Raw genomic sequence first — 18,679 nt, 5'->3', positions numbered from 1 at the left:
TTTTTTTACAAACTGTAAATTTAGAGCTTAATAAATAAAAACTCACCCACATTCTATTAATTCCTATGGCATTTTTAGAATTGTATTTATTAATGGGTGAAAGTTAGAACTCACCATTTGATAAATATGGTTCTAAAAATCCCATAGGAATGAATAGAACATGGGTGAGTTTTTCTTTATTAAGCTCTAAACTTACATTTTGATATATCTGTCCCTTACCCAAGGCTGAAAGTGCTAGCTGATTCATCCTTAGATAAAGCTACAGATGACAACTTTACCTTTTAATATCTTTGACCAATGCAAAATTGTCAGTAATTCTAATTAGAAAAACAAACATAATGGGGTTTTTCTTCCTTTTATCCTTTCTCTCATAAATGAATACCTGGAAATAATAGTATGCATACTTTGAAAAGAAAAAAATATAAAGATTAAAAGATAAAGGCTCATTGAGCTTTTTTTTTTTTTAACATTGCTTTAACAAAAATTACAACAACAGGGAGCCTAATTTCCTTTGTAGTTTTATCATACCTCTCAACTGTCCCGTTTTTCACAGGACAGTCCCGATTTTGACAGCTCAACCCGCAGGCCCGGGTTTGTTACTGAAATGTCCTGACTTTCTGTTTGATCTCCTGCACTGAACAGCCAGAAAAAGATACAAAGTTTCTAACGTAATTGGCTTTTGGCAGAGAGCCCAGACTATGTGCCAGGTGCACTTTGATACTTTTGTTACAATTTAAGATGAGCAAAGAAGCAATTGTAACAATTTAAGATATGCAGATCTATTGGGGAAACTGTGACTTGCAGCAGGATAATATTAAATAAACACAGCAGGATAATATTAAATAAACTATCATTGCTTTGCAGTAGTAGGCCAGCACACAGGCTTTTTTGCTATGAACTGACACAGACAAACTTGTGGACTTTAGACTTATAATATTTGGTCTGATTATTAAATTACTCTTATATTAAGGAATATTATGATGGGAATTCTGTAGATGGAGCATATACCAGTAGTTTATAGTAATAAAATGTTTTTAATGCCTGTAAATTCAGTAATTGAACTGATAAAGTAAGCTAGCAATTTTGTAATTGTCCTCTTGCTACCTTGCTGGGTAATAATTAAAAAAATTATAACTATAAAAAGAGAAAACAGCGCTCCCTTAAAAGAATCCCCTTTACCTAACACCTTTCTGTCTTAGGGCTCTTACTGACGAGTGGTTGAAGCTGCGCTCCCCTGCGTTCCGTTTTTCTGCCTTCAGCCGCAGGGGAGCGCAGGAATAGACGCATTAGGTTTTTTCAATGGGGCTGTACTCACACAAGTGCGTGTAGGCGCCGAACGCAGGTTGAGACGCAATATGTGGCATTTTTCCTGTGTTTGACGCCTACACGCGCCTGTGTGAGTACAGCCCCATTGAAAAAAACCTAATGCATCTATTCCTGCGCTCCCCTGCGGCTGAACGCAGAAAAACTGAACGCAGGGGAGCGCAGCTTCAACCGCTCTTCAGTAAGAGCCCTTATAAGGAATGCTAATTGCTTCTGCATATAAAGACTAAGAACTCATTTCTTAGATGAATATGTAGCAAGGCAACACTAAGTTACAAATAAATGAGCTTGCAGTACATGCAGTTGCAAGAAGACATTCAAACATTAATATTCATAATTTTTGCAGAGCTGAGGAGTAAGCAAGTAGATCGTCCAAGTTAATTTATGGTTGTAATGTTTAAAAGTTGTTTCAGAGATTGTTGACTTTATTATGATACATAATAATGCTTTCAAAGTTGTAATCTTTTGAATTACTACATTCAGAAAAAGGTAACGCTGGTCCTAAGCGAAAACGGAAAAAAGTGTCAGAAGGGAACTCAGTATCTTCAGCTTCTTCCAACTCTTCATCTTTGTCATCCTCCTCTTCCAACGTGGATCCCATCTCATCAGCACATCACATGTCGCTTGTGGTAAGCATATACAGTCTGGACTTTTCACATAATATATGTATTGAAATATATGTATTTATTAAATTAAAACTATCGCTGAGTGATGCTTGCCACGTGGTGACCAGGTTATTTCATTTCAGCTGAATTTCATAAACATTTTTTCCATCATCATAATCATAGTTGATCAGAATGTGTAGGCCAAATAACATAGTTAGTTATTTATCAGAGCCATTTATATTAGAAACGCCCACACGTGAAACATACAGTGTTACCACCAAAAAAATGACGAAGTAGAATATGACCACTGTGGGAGATCTGCTAACTTGATGTGTTTCTTATTTTACATTCAGTTAAAAAATGATATAGTTATTATGATTATTTTATCAAGTGCTCTTTCTTTTTTTTCTAGCAATGGCCCATGTACATGTTGGATTATGGAGGGGTAAACATGCAGTTACCTGGCCCTATAAACTACTAGATCATGGCTCCCAGCTGGATGATCCAAAATATGTAAATGATGTACAAAGAAATGTATATGACTTAATGCATTGATGCATTTTTGTTTTATTATTTTTACAGAATGTCTCTGCCATCCAGGAAGGCCTTTTTTTAAATAAAAGGTGTTGACTAGGTTTGACCAGTAATTTTGTTGTTCTTTACACACTTCTACACACAATTCAAATCTCATACAGAACTGAGAAGCTGTGGTATTCCCTGAAAAAATTTTTTGCAGGGGGCCTGGCGCACTGTAGTTACGCCGCTGTTAACTTCTCTGCATTTTTGCATTGATAGATCAGGGCTGGTTCAGAGTAAGGCTGAGATGTAATTTTCCTTGGGCTCTAAACATCAAAAAAAAGACTAAAAAAACACAGAAAATACATATAAAGGCTCATTTTCCATGGGTGCAAGTTTAACTGCTGGAGCAATAAGGGGTGAGAAATTGCTGCCCTTACAGCATATACAGAGCACTAGTATCTATAGCAGGTGCATGTTACACTCTGCAAGTCCTGAATGGTGTGCAAGGTAAGTGTTTGCCAAGGGATGTCCATGTCCCTGTAGTATGCATCACTGGCAGCAAAATCACTGCATTTTTAAAAGGGGTCTCCACTGCAGGGATCAGTATTTGGATGGCAAATAAAATGTTCTTCATGACTTGGGCATTCAGATTTACTTTTGTTTTTCCTGATGAGAAAGCTAAAAATGTTTTAATCCAATCAAAATTCTTATTTGCAATGGAATCTGAACAAACTGGGATTTTGAGCATCCCAGGTTTCATGTAGAGGAACAAGGAAAAGTTGTGCTCACCACTAATTTTTAATACCATTAGGCGGGGGTGCAATGAGGCGGTGACCACAAAATACATATAGACAAATACAAGAGTCCTCTGCACTCAACTCATTATCAATCTATTTAAGACATAGACATTTTGTGTATATTGCTACTAAAAATGGTTTTAAAAATTAGTGGTGAGCACAACTTTTTCTTGTTTGTTATAGTTATACAGGAGCAGTGACCAGCTCCATGTTGTAGCTCCCACCCATCCCAACTATAGTCAGGTGATCCCACTGGTGTATAATAAAAGGGCAGCCAAGTTTGGGAGTTTTACTTTGAAAGCAGCTAGTAAGTTGCAGGTAAAACTTAGTCCCTTTGTAAAATGTATAATGAAGCAATAGAATTCTTAATGAATCAGATGAAAATTGAGCATATGTCTGGCCAGATATGATGACTTTGACGTAGTTGGCCAGCTTAAATATATTGCAATATATGGACAAACAATCCCTGTTTTGTTTAAAGGGTAAGGCATTTTTTAGTAGCAGTATGCACAAAATGTCGCTGTCTTAAACAGATTGATAATGGGTTGAGTGCAGAGGACTCTTGTATTTCTGACACACTTTTCTGCCGCCTGTTCTGACCCTGTACCAAGTCCTTTTTGGACTTGTTTGATTGCAGCCAGCCCTGACCAATTGCCTGTACTGGGCCTTTGCTTTCTCTATGCTCCCTGCACATTTAGGTCCATGTTTTTAAGGTTTTTATTTATTAAATGTTTTTATTTAAGCCTCATTGTGTTTGTGAGTGGGTACTGAGCACATCAGCTCCTGTTGGCTACCTCAGTAGTTAATTCTGATAGCTTGTGCGATATGGGCAATCTGATGTGCATGCACAATTCATCTAGGAAGGGGTCAGTATCAACAATTAAGACAATCAGGACACACTGGGCTGGATTGACAGGCTACCTTAATATGCATTTTGTTATTGAATAAGCACAGATGTTGTTTACAGAGCATCAGAGATGGGAGTGTATTTAGCAGAATGGTTAGTTTTATATCTTTCATTCTTTAATAACAGTTTAGAAGCCATCTGTGTCCAATTAACATCTTCCTACATTTGGGTATAGAATAGAATCCGTATTCTGTGGATTTGTTGCAACTAAACAGTTCTTCTTTTAGTTAAAAATGTAAATAAATAATCAGCATGTTAGAAAACACTATTAATCATTCATTTTTGGATATGTGGGATTAGAATTTTATTTACAGATCAGTGGTTAAAATAAAGAATGCAAAGGTCAGTACAGCAATTAAGATAATAGCACATCTCAAATTGTTTTGTGAAATGCCATCTTAATCTCCACTCATCCTCCTTTTTGTGTATGGACTGTGGAGGAAGTAGTGAAACCATGAACTGAGGTAATGGTTGAAAAGCGTCTGGTGCAGATGGCATTCATCTACATTCATCTACATACTGTGTGAGTTCATTAATAGACAGACCACTGTTTCTACGCAGTAAAAAAAAAAGCTCATATAGAAATTAGTGAGAATTTACAATCAACACAATGAGTGACATACCTACCAATGCTTACATCCTTTTTAAAATGTTTCACTAGACAGGTTTGGGACAGCAACTCTTTAGCAACATTGGCGTGTCCCCAATTCCTCCACTGAAAGCCTGCCACTGGCTTATTTATATGCACCTGCATTACATGGGGGGGTCAGAAGAGGGTCAGCTTTTTGTCAACCTGTACATTACCACTGCTGATATAATGAAATTGAAGCAGTAGCTCCACCTGCTGATCAGTCCTTCTGACTGTACTCCACAACAAGAACCTGGCAGCACGTCCGAACTGAGAATTAAAATAGGCCCTGGCATTTCAGGTATACAGAGGCCTAATCAGCCCACATAGAGGCCCAAACAGCTCCCACCAGCCCACTAAATACTGACTTTCTATGGGACCTTATAGCAGCCCCTCTGGCATTTGCCAGAGATTGCCAGTCTGGGCCTGCCTGACAGTTTCAAAATTGCAGATCAACTAAAGGACTGATTATGGTGAGACAAATAATTAAGACAGGTATAGGCAGATTTATGGCATCATGATTATGTTGCTAGGGAACAGACTGAAAGCTACACTGGGAAAGGGACTGGGACAAAAAATATAAAGTGCTTCAGAAGATGTACCTTGATGTGTTCTCCTGTTCTTGCCTTATGTGTGTATCTGTTAGTATAACTGCTTTAGACTAATGGCACATGGGCCGGTTCTTCTGATGAATAAAGAATGAAGTGCTTTTCAACCCGTGACAGACATGGGAGTCAGCATGAATATGAATACATACCATAATCTGCTCTGTGTATTCGCTGACAGATTGATAGCAACCCATGTGCCATAACCCTTAGCCATTACTATTTTAACTGCACACATTGTTGTGTTTATAAATAAGCCCTTATAAACTGATGTACTTGGCATCATTTATGGAATCACTGATGCATTGATTCCAATGGAAACCAATGGGGATCTAGGATGACACCTTCCAAACACTTTTCCAGTTGAGTTGTTTCCAGATTGTTCTCCAGAAATAGTCTTTTTTCATTTGCTTTCCATTTTTTACAGTTTTTCCAAAATCTAAGTTTAAAGCTGAAGGTTCGTGTCTCTGGTGTTTCATTCTGGCAGCTCAGATTCTGCTGTTATAATTTTGCAACATTTAGTTGATAACATTTCTCATGATCTCTGAAGTATTAGCAATTATTGTATCAATTCTAACAGCTGCCTGTAATGAAACTTTGGGATTCTACTCAGCAGGGACAAATACAAGAAATATATCAACTAAATGTATCCATTTAGAACAGTTTAGAAGGTTGGCGACCCCCCCCCCTCCTGGAGCTGCTTTAGAAAGGTGAACAATTATACTAATTTATTAAATGTTATTTGTGAAAAGTTCCTGGGCAGATAGGGCATTTGCCCAGGGCCCACCAGGACAGGGACCCCACAATCAAAGCTTTGGCTGCCATACCTTCCCCTAGAAATGGCAGTCCCTTCATTTTATTCATCTGGAGCTTAGCAACATAGCCATTACATTTATTAATTGTTTTTTTATTTATATATTTTGGGTTTTCTACTCTCAGAGCAGCTCCCTGGAATTTATGTTTACTTCAAGCCACAGCACTTTATTGCCTGCTTTATTATATTCAAATTTGCATACTGGAGATTAGTTCTTTAGTGATGAGCAACATTTTTCAACAGGTTTCAGTACGAAAAAACACTCATTCATCTACATACTGTGTGAGTTCATTAATAGACAGACCACTGTTTCTACACAATAAAAAAAGCTCATATAGAAATTACTGACAATTTACAATCAACACAAAATATCATGAACGATGAATTGAACTTAAGTTGAATGCACCATTTACTTTTTCAAATACACTGCTGTACTCAGTGGATTCCCTGGCAAATTGCGGGATGTGCTTTTCTTCAATATGAAAAGCTGGCAATTAACATTAATGTGAACATGTAAGTCTGTCCTTTAGCAGTGATTCATAACCTATTAAATATTAGACGGATATGATTACTACTTTATAATACACAGCCTGCAAATTACTGTATATAACTGAGCTTATTATGTCATCAATTATAATCGGGGTGTTCCCCCCCCAAAGGTTGATTTGTTTTGGTGGCATAATAAAAGGGGTCCATTCCCCGACTGCATTATCTGGAGAGTGTGTGGATCCGTTTCTACACGTATGCGTTGCTAAGGGACCTGGCCGGGGCAACGGAAGAACAGCACCACCATTGCAGTATTGGTGAATTACAGGTGTGCAGTAGGAAAATTACATTTCACATTAAACTTAACCATGTGTGATAGCCAATGTGGTCTAAATCCCCTATGAAACAGTCTTCACAGACGCCATTTTGGGGCCCCAGAACTCTGCTGTAGAATTGACAGGTAACCTGCACACATCAGAGTTAGGACCTGAGGAGCAAAGATTACTCTTGGTCAATTTCATCCACTTTCTACTAAATGATCCCTTGTTTGGATCCACACAAAAAGATAACAATTTCACCTTGCCCTAGTTCACATATAAATCTTTTATTGGCATGAAAATGTCTTCTGTCAGTTCCCTGTCACAACTCGCAGCTCAGAGCAAAAATGATAAATGACTTATGACGAAATAGCGGGGCTGAAACGGCAGAGGGCATAACAGGACGGGTAATGAACCCGAAAGTAAAATCATTTTTTTTTCTCTTTAACAAAAGCTGGAGATGCAAGAAGAGAAAAAACAGATTGTTAGGCGAGTGGGGACCGAGCACCGTCTATTAGAAACTTCCGCTCGTCGCTCCCTCAAGGCAGTGATGCGTCACTGCGCTTACGTGACGCTAGTCTCGCGTGATGAGACTTGCGGCGTCGGGCTTTTTAATAGAGAGGAGGAGAATAATAGCTTTGGGGAATGTGTAAGTAGCGACCTGGGACTACGGGTAGTGTTAGGCAAAGCGGCATTGTTGTGTACTGTGAATTTACGTCACGTGGATTAGTGGGTGAAGTTTGCACTTCCGAGGCAGTCTGTCCAATCGTTGCACGGCTGTACCGGGAGGAGAACTGTGAAAGAGCTAGCAGTGCAGAAAGCTGTGTAGGGCAGAGAAGATGCTGGCACCATAGCAACCGCAATTCATTCCCAAGTGTGCAGCTCACTTATATCAGGGGGCCCGGTAATCAAAGTAAGTGCAGCAATGGGGGCCTCTATTTAAAATCCCAAACCCTTTGGGCCCTGTACGACTGGGCAGTCTGGGCACTGGAATACAAAGAATATGCGAGAGAAGATATATAGTTGTTCACTAAATGTATTGCTGATATCTGCTTCAATTTAAAGCAAAGTAGCACTTTAGTTTCCACTGATTATATCCTTTGTTTCCTATCCATCATTTAACTAGAAACCCACCAGTCAGGGTGCAGCTTTTGTCTGGACCACCTTCCTTGTCATTCTCTAACATCCAATGAAGAATTACTTTTTGCAAGTGTGGTGCTAATACAGGTATGGGACCTGTTATACAGAATGCTCAGGACCTGGGGTTTTCCAGATAACGGATCTTTTTGTAATTTGGGTCTTCATGCCTTAAGACTACTAGAAATTCATGTAAACATTAAATAAACCCAATAGCCTGGTTTTGCTTCCAATAAGGATTAATTATATTTTAGTTTGGATCAAGTACAAGCTACTGTTTTATTATTACAGAGAAAAAGGAAATCATTTTAAAAAATTTGGACTATATGGATAAAATGGAGTCTATGGGAGACGGTCATTCCGTAATCGGGTTTCCGGATAAGGGATCCTCTACCTGTACCATGCATAGCATTCTGTGTTTTTTTACTTCTCTTAGCAGTACCTCTATTACACATGCAGAGAAGCACTGCCATCATCACTTGCCAATTGTTGGGCCCAGCAATGCCATTATAGTCATCTGTTTATGATGGCTTCTAGCATTTCATTCCAAGACTGTAAGCATTTCTGCAGTAACAGTAAGCAAAGGAATTACAGTTTGTCAGGAGTTATTTTTGTGTGAATGTATTCTCTTGGAACATTCTGAGCCTTCAGTCTGCACATTCAGAGAATCAATCTGAATAGTAAATCTTATGTAGCCTTCAATATCAATTCTGCTAGAGGTGTCATAAAGAAGAGATTGTGCTTTTAACCTTAATATACTTAAAGGAGAAGGAAAGTTGTTTACCACTCGGGGGTGCCAAATGTTAGGCACCCCCACGTGAATGTATTTACTTACCTGAAACCCAGGGTCGGTGTTTCTATCAGCATAAAACTGCACCGGCTGGGGGTTATACCAATGAGCACCACGGAGCAATCCTCTTTCGGCTTCTTCTTTCTTCTTGTGGCTGCGCATGCGCATTAGAGTGAAAAGCAGAACTTTAAATAAAAAGTTGGCTTTTTCATTCTACTGTGCATGCGTCTGCCTCGGGAAATTTGAAGAAAGCAGAAGCCAGAAGAGAAGCGATCCATGATGCTCACTGGAATAACCCTGGGACAGTGCAGTTCACTTGGGGGTTCCTAACATTTAGCACCCCAAGTGGTGAACGACTTTCCTTCTCCTTTAAATTGGCCATGCATGCCCAGATTTGGTCAGACAACTTCAACCATATTTCCTGTCCATTTGGACATGTATGCCAATATGGGTGTCCATTTCGACAGATCATACTTTGATCCTGTCGAACATGATTGCATATTTAATTTGCTTATTTACTTTGTCTTTGCTTTTGGCAGTCTTGTCTTTGCTTCTGGCAGTTCAGATAATCTTTACTTTGTCCCTAACAGAACAATAGAAGGGGGTGTGCCCATGTCTGGACACTTGTATGGTATCTTTCTAATTGGCCCATGGAACAGTTGGCTGAATACTGGCCAGGGTATAGGGCTTTTTCTAACAGTGCGAGAGCTCATTACCATACAGTGATGTCAAGATCTGTTTTCATTTTCATGGTATCTTATTTATAAATGGTTTCTATAATTAATGTGGATAGGTCTTGTATACAGAGCCTTCTTTAGCTGCATAATTTTAATTATATAGGTATCGAACCTATTATCCAGAATGCTCAGGACCTGGGGTTTTCTGGATAATTGATCAGTAATTTGGATCTTCATACTTTGTCTACTAGAAAATCATGTAAACATTAAATAAAACCAAATAGGCTGGTCTTGCTTCCAATAAGGATTAATTATATCTTAGTTTGGATGAACTCCAATGTACTGTTTTATTATTACAGAGAAAAAGGAAATCATTTTTAAAAATGTGGATTATTTCGTTATAATGAAGTTTATGGGAGATGGCATTTCCATAATTTGGATCTTTCTGGATAACGGGTTTCTGGATCATGGATTCCATACCTGTAGTAATTATTGTTTTAATTATTATTGTGAGAGAGCAGCCCTGTTTCCAAGATAACTGATTGTTTATAAATTCCAATGCATTTGGACCCACTAACTGATGATCATCAAACCATCTGTCTATTGTCTGTTTACTATTTAATAACTCATCCATGAAGCATCTCTAAGACATATTGGTACTCCTGTTTTGAAAGCCTTTGTTGTTTTCTGATGCATAACTGTTTCTTTTAAAACGTTTTTTGTCTCTAAGCAGGAGTCATGGCCCGTTTCCAGATGCCTGACTTACCAGTCTTGAATGAGTCTTCTGACCTCAGAGAGGCTATCAAGCACTTTATTACTGCAGTAGAGTCAATGGTACATGCATAATTATCTAAAAGTCTTCATATACACATCTACAACTGTTGAGCTTATTCCATGTAAAGCAATGCTCGTAACATTTTTTTTCTAGTTTTTGTTCTGTACATTACCTCTCAACTGTCCCGTTTTGAGCGGGACAGAACCGCTTTTGACAGCTCAACCCGCTGTCACGGATTTGTACTGATAAGTCCCAGGTTTCTTTTTGATCTGCTGCACTAAACAGCCATAAACAGATACAAAGTATCTAACTTAATTGTGTCTTGGCAGCCCAATAGATACTTGTAACGGTTTGATAAGATAAGAACTTGGACTCACAGCTTAAAGGGCAATTGACCTTCATTTGCAAAACTGTAATAACATATAAAAACCACAGAAATGTGTTCAAACTTTCATAACCTGCCAAATTATGTAAAATGAACATGGTAATTAGGGGGTGTGGTCACAAAAATGGGCATGGCCAAAACGTGTGCCAAATCTTTTTGTCTCTCTTTCTGTTTCCTAAATGTTGGGAGGTATGCCACAATGGATTTTAAATGAAACAACTCAGATGCAGTTGAACTGCAGACTTTCAGCTTTAATTCAGTGGGTTGAACAAAAAGATTGCAAAAAATGTGAGGAACTAAAGCCTTTTTTAACACAATTACTTAATTTTTGTGGCTCAAAAGTAATTGGACACTGACTCAAAGGCTATTTCATGAGCAGATGTGGGCAATTCCTTCTTTATATCATTATCAATTAAACAGATAAAAGCCCTGGAGTTGATTTGAGGGGGGTGCTTGTTTATGGAAAATTTGCTGCTCAAAAGTAATTGAACAAATTAAAAAACTGGAAAATAAAATGTTAATTTCTAATACTTTGCTGGCAATGACAGCCTGAAGTCTTGAATTCATAGACATTACCAGATTCTGGGTTTCCTCCTTTTTAATGCTCTGCCAGGCCTTTACTGCAGCGGCTTTCAGTTGCTGTTTGTTTGTGGGCCTTTCTGTCCGAAGTTTAGTCACAAGTGAAATGTATGCTCAATTGGGTTCAGATCAGATGACTGACTTTCAAGAATATTCCACTTCTTTGCTTTAATAAACTCCTGGGTTGCTGTGGCTGTATGTTTTGGGTCATTGTCCATATGTATTATGAAACAACTCCCAATCAATTTGACTGCATTTAGCTGGATTTGAGCAGACAGTGTCTCTGAACACCTCAGAATTCATTCGACTTCTTCTGTCCTGTGTCACATCATGGATAAACACTAGTGTCCCAGTGCCACTGGCAGCCATGCACGCCCAAGCCATCACACTGCCTCCGCCATGTTTTACAGAAGACGTGGTATGCTTTGGATCATGAGCTGTTCCACACCTTCTCCATACCTATTTCTTGCCATCATTCTGGTAGAGGTTGACCTTGGTTTCATCTGTCCAAAGAATGTTTTTTCCAGAACTGTGCTGGCTTTTTTAGATTTTTTTTTTTAGCAAAGTCCAATCTAGCCTTTCTATTCTTGATGTTTAGGAGTGGCTTGCAGTGCACCCTCTGTATTTACTTCCATGCAGTCTTCGATTAATGGTAGACTTGGATATCGATACACCTACCTCCTGGAGAGTGTTCACTTATTTGGCTGTTGTGAAGGGGTTTCTCTTCACCATGGAAATGATTCTGCGATCATCCACCACTGGACGTCCAGGTCTTTTTGCGTTGCTGAGTTCATTGGTGCTTTCTTTCTTTCCACGGATGTACCAAACTGTAGATTTTGCCACTCCTGATATTGTAGCAATTTCTCAGATGTTTTTTTTTTCTGTTTTTGCAGCTTGATGGCTTGTTTCACCTGCATGGAGAACTCCTTTGATCACATGTTGTCTGTTCACAGCAAAATCTTCCACATACAAGCACCACTCCCCTCAAATCAACTCTAGGACTTTTATCTGCTTCATTGATAATGACATAACAAAGGAATTGCCCACACCTGCCCATGAAACAGCATTGAGTCAGTGTCCAATTACTTTTGAGCCCCTGAAATGAAGTGATTGTGTTAAAAAAGGCTTTACACATTTTTCACATTTTTATGCAATCTTTTTGTTCAACCCACTGAATTAAAGCTGAAAGTCTGCAGTTCAACTGCATCTGAGTTGTTTCATTTAAAATTTATTGTGTTAATGTACAGAACCAAAATTAGAAAAATGTTGTCTCTGTCCAAATATTTATGGGCCTAACTGAATGTTCACAGCAGGAGAGATGCTCAGTATATATCAAGTGTTTTCTGTTGCAATATATACTATATTATGAATGCCTTGTATACAGTTACTTTATCAACAACTAAAGGTGTCTGTCAGATTTCAGATAATTAAAGGGGTGGTTCACCTTTAAGTTAACTTTTAGTATGTTATAGAATGGTTAATTCTAAGCAACTTTCCAATTGGTCTTCATTGTTCTTTTTTAATTTACCTTTTTCTTCTGGCTCTTTCTAGCTTTCAAATAGGAGTCACGGACCCCATCTAAAAAACAAATGCTCTGTAAAGCTACAAATGTATTGCTACTGCTATTTTTTTTATTTTCTTTCTATTCAGACCATCTCCTATTCATATTCTGGTCTCCTATTCAAATCAATGTTTGGTTGCTAGGGTAATTTGGGCCCTAGCAAGCCGATTGCTGAAATTGTAAACAGGAGAGCGGCTGAATAAAAAGCTAAATAACTCAAAAACTACAAATAAAAAATGAAAACCAATTGCAAATTGTGTCATAATATCACTCTCTTCACCAGAGGTCCCCAACCTTCTTTTACAGTGAGCAACATTCAGATTTAAAAGGAATTAGGGTGCAAAGCAAGCATGAAAAATGTTCCTAGGGTGCTGAATAAGGGCTGTTATTGGCCATTTGGTAGCCCCTATATGGACTGTCAATCTAGAGGAGACTCATTTTGGTAGTATACCTGTTTTTTATACAACCAAAACCTGCTCATTAGCCAGTAATTAAAAAAATAAGCACCTGCTTTTAGGTCACGGGGAGCAACATTCAAGGGGTCAGAGAGCAAAATGTTGCTCAAAAGCCACTGGTTGGGGACCGCTGCTCTACACCACTATACTAAAGGTTAATTCAAAGGTGCACAACCCCTTTAAAATGTTATAGCATATTTTATGTTTGTCTTCCACACCTACGTGTATTTAAAGGAGAACTAAAGCTTAACTAAAGAAGTAGGCTAGAAATGTTGTACATTATGTTTTGGGCTTCTGTACCAGCTCAAGACAACCACAGCCCTTAAGCAGTAAAGATCTGTGTCTCCAAAGATGCCACAGTAGCTCCCCATCTTCTTTTCTGCTGATTCACTGCACATGCTCTGTGCTGCTGTCACTTACTAAGCTTAGGGACTGACGCACAATATGTTGTGTGTGTGTGTGTGTGTGTGTGTGTGTGTATATATATATATATATATATAGACTATAAATGTCACTAAACAAAGCTGATTAGTAATTAATATAGATAATTACTACATGACAGCACAGAAACTAGTGCAACTAGCATCAGAATTTAATAATCAGTCCTGTAGCATCAGCTTATATTACTCATTTTCTGCTTGATCATTTGTGACCCCTAAGCTTAGCTTCTCAACAGCTGCTCAGAGCCCACTGAGCATGTGAGTTTCGCAGACACATTCCAAAATGGTGACCCCCTGTGACAAGTTTGAAGTCCTGGATCATTGCTGCTATTTACAAGCTAGTGCAATAAGGCTGGTGCAATAAGTTCAGTCCCGGTATATAAAATATGGCATTTTAAGCCATATTCATTTTTAGGGTTTAGTTCTCCTTTGTAGTATTTGGAGGTAGGTTGATAGAAACTGTAAATTAGCTGTTAATATATGTTATAAGGAGTGTCTACAACTTATTTTAAACAATGTGCTATCAAATATTTTTTGCTATATTTAGCATGTGGAGTTTACAGCTGTAATATATCAAGGGCTTTAATAACAGTTTAATCTGAGAAAATGTTAACATTTGTTTTTATTCTTGTTCAGTGTAAGGAGTTTTCCAAAATCAAGGCTGAAGTAGTATGTATCGCTGTGTACGATCACGAAACACTAATAACTGGCAGTGAGAAAGGAAGGTCATTTTTAGATGCAAGAAAGGATTTTCAGAAAGCCTTTTTTCAGTACTGTAAGTTGTATACAGTTCATATTTTATTTTCAATAATACACCCATATAGTATATGTTTTTACACTACTAATATGCATTACCCTGAATGCTTTTGAAATCCAGTAGTAAACTAAATATAAAAACTCCTCCATTGGTTCCACCATAACATAGGTTAATCTTCATTCTGCACAAGTATACACTTCACCTATTTGTCAAAATTTTAGTTACTTGTTAACCTTTAAATTAATGTTTAGTATGATGATAGATATTCTGATACAATTTGCATTTGCTGCTCTAGTTTGGAATCTTGGTAGTTGGTTGCTAGAAATCAATTTAACCTAGCAACCAGGCATAATTTAGAGATTAGTGCCCTTAGTGGGAGAAGCCTTAATTGCTGTGATAACACCATGTACAGGCTGCAATCCTTCTAGTGCCAATATTATCTTCAGAACAGTGTATTGTTTGTTCAGCTTGATAAAACTTACACAAATGTCTCTCAGACATATGAATATGCTTGTTTTACTCTTGGGGAAAAGCCATACAAAGGATACATTGTTTTCTAAAGCTGCCCATCAACATACAATTGTAAATATTCCCTTGATGAAGATTCATGTGAAAGGTTGTTAAATGACAACTAAACCCTTGCTAATAAAAATCCCAACCCCCTTACCCTACATAGACCCCGTCCCTGGACCCCCCAGACTAGGTGTTACCTTTGGTAAATAACCAAAGATTCAGGGCATCAGAGTTCACGGGCGCCATCTTCTTCTCTTCAGTAATCTCTGGAAAGAGAGTGGCGTAACGGTGCATGCGCAGCTGGAGCAATCTTCTGTTTTTTGACGAATGTGCATTCGCCGAAATTCACGGAAATTGCAGAAGCGCGGAAGATGACCCAAAGATTACCGAAGAGAAAAAAATGGCGCCTGTGAACTTCAATGCCCTGAATCTGCACCGAGGGGTAAGTAAAGAGTTAGGGGCATTTACCAAAAGTACCACCTAGGCTGGGGGGGGCAGGGAGGGGGGTCTATGTAGTGTAGGGGTGGTAGGGGTTTTTAGCACCAAGGGTTTGGTTCTCCTTAAATAGGCAGGCAGTGTAACCTTAGTGTCAAGAGCAAGATCTAGTAGTGGTGAAAGTAGAAACAAAGATGTCGACATCCAATCTATTGAAATGATGCAGGTAAAACACCACTTCTACAGTAATATAGGAAATCCCTGAGTTTGCCCACAGTTTATTTATTATACATGTTGTGTCCAGACCCCTTCTAACAGCATTACAAAAAAAAATAATTGTCATAAAATTATTTTTGCAGGCAAGTTGGAGGAGGAGAACACCCCAGAACAACATGTCATTAAAAGTTCTAAGGCAACAACAGACTGTGCAGAAATTGAAACTTTACAAAAGTCTGTGGAGGACTTGTTTTGTATTTGTTATGGTATTTTCCTTTTTATATTGTATATTTTGTGATATCATTTTATTTGATACGATTTACCTTATCTAAAATGGGTCTTGAAATGTTTAGTAACGAATAGTGATGAGCAAATTAAATCTTTTGCTGAATTTCACAGCGAAAATGACACCCATAGACTCCAATGGTTGAAAAAAATCTTGCAGATTTTCGGCAAAGTGAAATGGGTCAGATTCTACCATCGATAATGAATTATGCTTTGCATGGGGTTTGGCATAGTTTTCATATGTTTCAATACAGTGTATATGAAAAATATTTTTGGTTCTGTTTGAATGCACCTCCAATGGAACTGATGATATTATCAGTTTTAATTCTGTTATATTAAACCTTCAACCTAGATCTAAGATTGCTTTGAGTGACACTTATCCATCATCTATGGAAATGATTACATGACTAAATAAGGGGTGAACAAGACTGAACAAAATAGTACAGCCGTATCACACAATTGAGCATCTATTCTTGTGTTTTTTTAAGAAGCAATATTGATTAATTAGCTGCTTACAGGTTCTCTTGTTAAACAGACGTCTGTGATAATGTGTTTATATAGCTATAATTGTTTTTCAAGATAAATAAAATGAGGACAGATTTCATATGTGGTATTCCAAAAAAAGCAGGTATGTTCTATATTAAATTGTATTCTAGATTCCTGAGAGACAGACTGTTCAATGTTTTTCTCATAATCTGTCTAGTTGATATTGTTTAAACAAACCAATGCCTTGGTTTTATTTCTACTTCATTCAAGGTAAAGCTTTAGGAAAATCAACCCCAGTGCCTGTGCCATATGACAAGATGATAAGAGACCCAACTGCTGTTTTAGTATCTGGACTCCCCAAGGATGTATCTGTTAAAGACCCATCTAACTATGACCATCAGACTGTAACCCAGATACTACACAACAAATCACAAGTATCATTCACTATTAAAAGGTGAGGAACCATTGCACATTTGTATGTGTAGCAAACAAAGATGACTTATTATCACTATGGGTGTCTTCAATTATCCAGGCATTGACTGGGGTAATGGGGTTGCTAAGACAGAAAAAGCTAGTAGGTTTGTAAATATGCTGAATGACAACTTTTTATTCCAGCTCGTTCAAGAACCTACTAGGTATAACTCTCTTTTGGACCTTGTAATAACTAACAATACTGAACTCATCTCTAACATTTGTGTGGGTGAGCATTTAGGGAATAGTGATCATAACATGGTCTCCTTTGAGATTCTGTTGCAGAAGCAATTCTTTAAGGGAGTAACTAAAACACTAAATTTCAGACGTGCAAACTTTGACAGTATAAGGGCATCTCTGCAACATATTAAGTGGGAAATGCTTTTCACAGGGTTAAACACAGAACAAAAATGGGAAGTCTTTAAAATGCTGCTTAATAAATATACTTGTCAGTATATTCCACTTGTAAGCAAGGAACGTCGTTGCAAAGCAAAACCTTTTTGGTTCAATAGAAGCGTTGGTGTTGAGGTGGGTAAGAAAAGACGTGCTTTTAAGGCTTTCAAGTTAGCTGGTACAGCCAAAACATTTATAAGGTACAAGGAGGCCAATAAATCATGCAAAGAAGCTATAAGGCAAGCTAAAATTGCTATAGAAAAGGATATTGCAGCAAGCAGTAAAAAAAAATCCAAAATTATTTTTTAAATATGTTAATAGTAAAAAAATGAAGCAGGAAGGGGTGGGACCCTTACTATCAGAGGGGGGTCAGCTGGTTGATGAAAACAAAATAAAAGCGCAGATTCTGAACTCATATTTTTCATCTGTCTACACAAATGAGGAACCAGTAAGTGAAGGTTTCCTTCTTAACAGTCCCAATTCTAGTTATACAACTAATGATGCATGGTTCACACATGATGAAATTCAAAAGAGACTTGAACATGTTAAGATTAACAAAGGTCCAGGGCCAGATGGTATTCATCCCAGGGTAATTAGCGAGCTTAGCTCTGTGATTGCCAAACCTCTTTACTTAATTTTTCAGGATTCATTGAGATCTGGCATAGTGCCGAGAGACTGGCGAATTGCTAATGTGGTGCCTCTATTCAAAAAAGGATCCCGTTCTCAGCCTCAAAACTATAGGCCAGTTAGTCTGACGTCAGTGGTAGGAAAGCTTTTCGAAGGGTTAATAAAGGATAAGATACTGGACTTCATAGCAAATCATTATACTATGAGTTTGTGCCAGCATGGTTTTATGCGTAATAGATCTTGCCAGACTAACTTAATTTCTTTTTACGAGAATGTAAGTAGAGACCTCGATTCTGGGATGGCAGTGGATGTGATTTACTTAGACTTTGCTAAAGCATTTGATACAGTGCCACACAAAAGGTTACTGGTTAAATTAAGGAATGTTGGCATGGAACATAGTATTTGTACCTGGATAGAGAACTGGCTAAAAGATAGACTACAAAGAGTGGTGGTAAATGGAACATTTTCTAATTGGACCAGTGTTGTTAGTGGAGTACCGCAGGGCTCTGTACTAGGTCCCTTGCTTTTCAACTTGTTTATTAATGACCTGGAGGTGGGCATTGAAAGTACTGTTTCTATTTTTGCAGATGATACTAAATTGTGCAGAACTATAGGTTCCATGCAGGATGCTGCTACTTTGCAAAGTGATTTGTCTAAACTGGAAAACTGGGCAGCAAACTGGAAAATGAGGTTCAA

The 18,679-nt window shown here is 38.0% G+C and overlaps 2 protein-coding genes across 15 annotated transcripts in view; both read left to right on the top strand.

The window, feature by feature from the left end:
- The window catches only part of gtf2ird1.L (GTF2I repeat domain containing 1 L homeolog), a 62,350-nt gene extending 59,787 nt beyond the window's left edge, over positions 1 to 2,563 (top strand). For all 7 annotated transcript variants that reach the window (XM_041582270.1, XM_041582272.1, XM_018246965.2 and 4 more), the window contains 2 exons: positions 1,807 to 1,952; positions 2,341 to 2,563. In XM_041582270.1, coding sequence (XP_041438204.1) covers positions 1,807 to 1,952; positions 2,341 to 2,409 — 215 coding nt within the window. In that variant the 3' untranslated portion in view covers positions 2,410 to 2,563. The remainder of the gene's footprint in view (positions 1 to 1,806; positions 1,953 to 2,340) is intronic.
- A 4,897-nt stretch (positions 2,564 to 7,460) lies between these two features.
- Positions 7,461 to 18,679, top strand: part of LOC108708350 (general transcription factor II-I) — a 66,064-nt gene continuing 54,845 nt past the window's right edge. For 2 of the 8 annotated variants that reach the window (XM_018246957.2, XM_018246955.2), the window contains exons 1-5: positions 7,539 to 7,650; positions 10,336 to 10,439; positions 14,437 to 14,575; positions 15,865 to 15,987; positions 16,763 to 16,946. In XM_018246957.2, the coding sequence (XP_018102446.1) occupies positions 7,647 to 7,650; positions 10,336 to 10,439; positions 14,437 to 14,575; positions 15,865 to 15,987; positions 16,763 to 16,946 (554 nt within the window). In that variant the 5' untranslated portion in view covers positions 7,539 to 7,646. Of the gene's footprint in view, positions 7,915 to 8,127; positions 8,229 to 10,335; positions 10,440 to 14,436; positions 14,576 to 15,864; positions 15,988 to 16,762; positions 16,947 to 18,679 lie in introns of those variants that run through there. The other 6 variants (XM_018246954.2, XM_018246951.2, XM_018246956.2 and 3 more) reach the window with 6 other exon arrangements.

This window comes from Xenopus laevis, chromosome 2L, assembly GCF_017654675.1.
Source record: "Xenopus laevis strain J_2021 chromosome 2L, Xenopus_laevis_v10.1, whole genome shotgun sequence".
Lineage (NCBI taxonomy): Eukaryota > Metazoa > Chordata > Amphibia > Anura > Pipidae > Xenopus > Xenopus laevis.
Note: the sequence above shows the minus strand (reverse complement) of the source record. Positions and strands in the feature narration are given on the sequence as shown.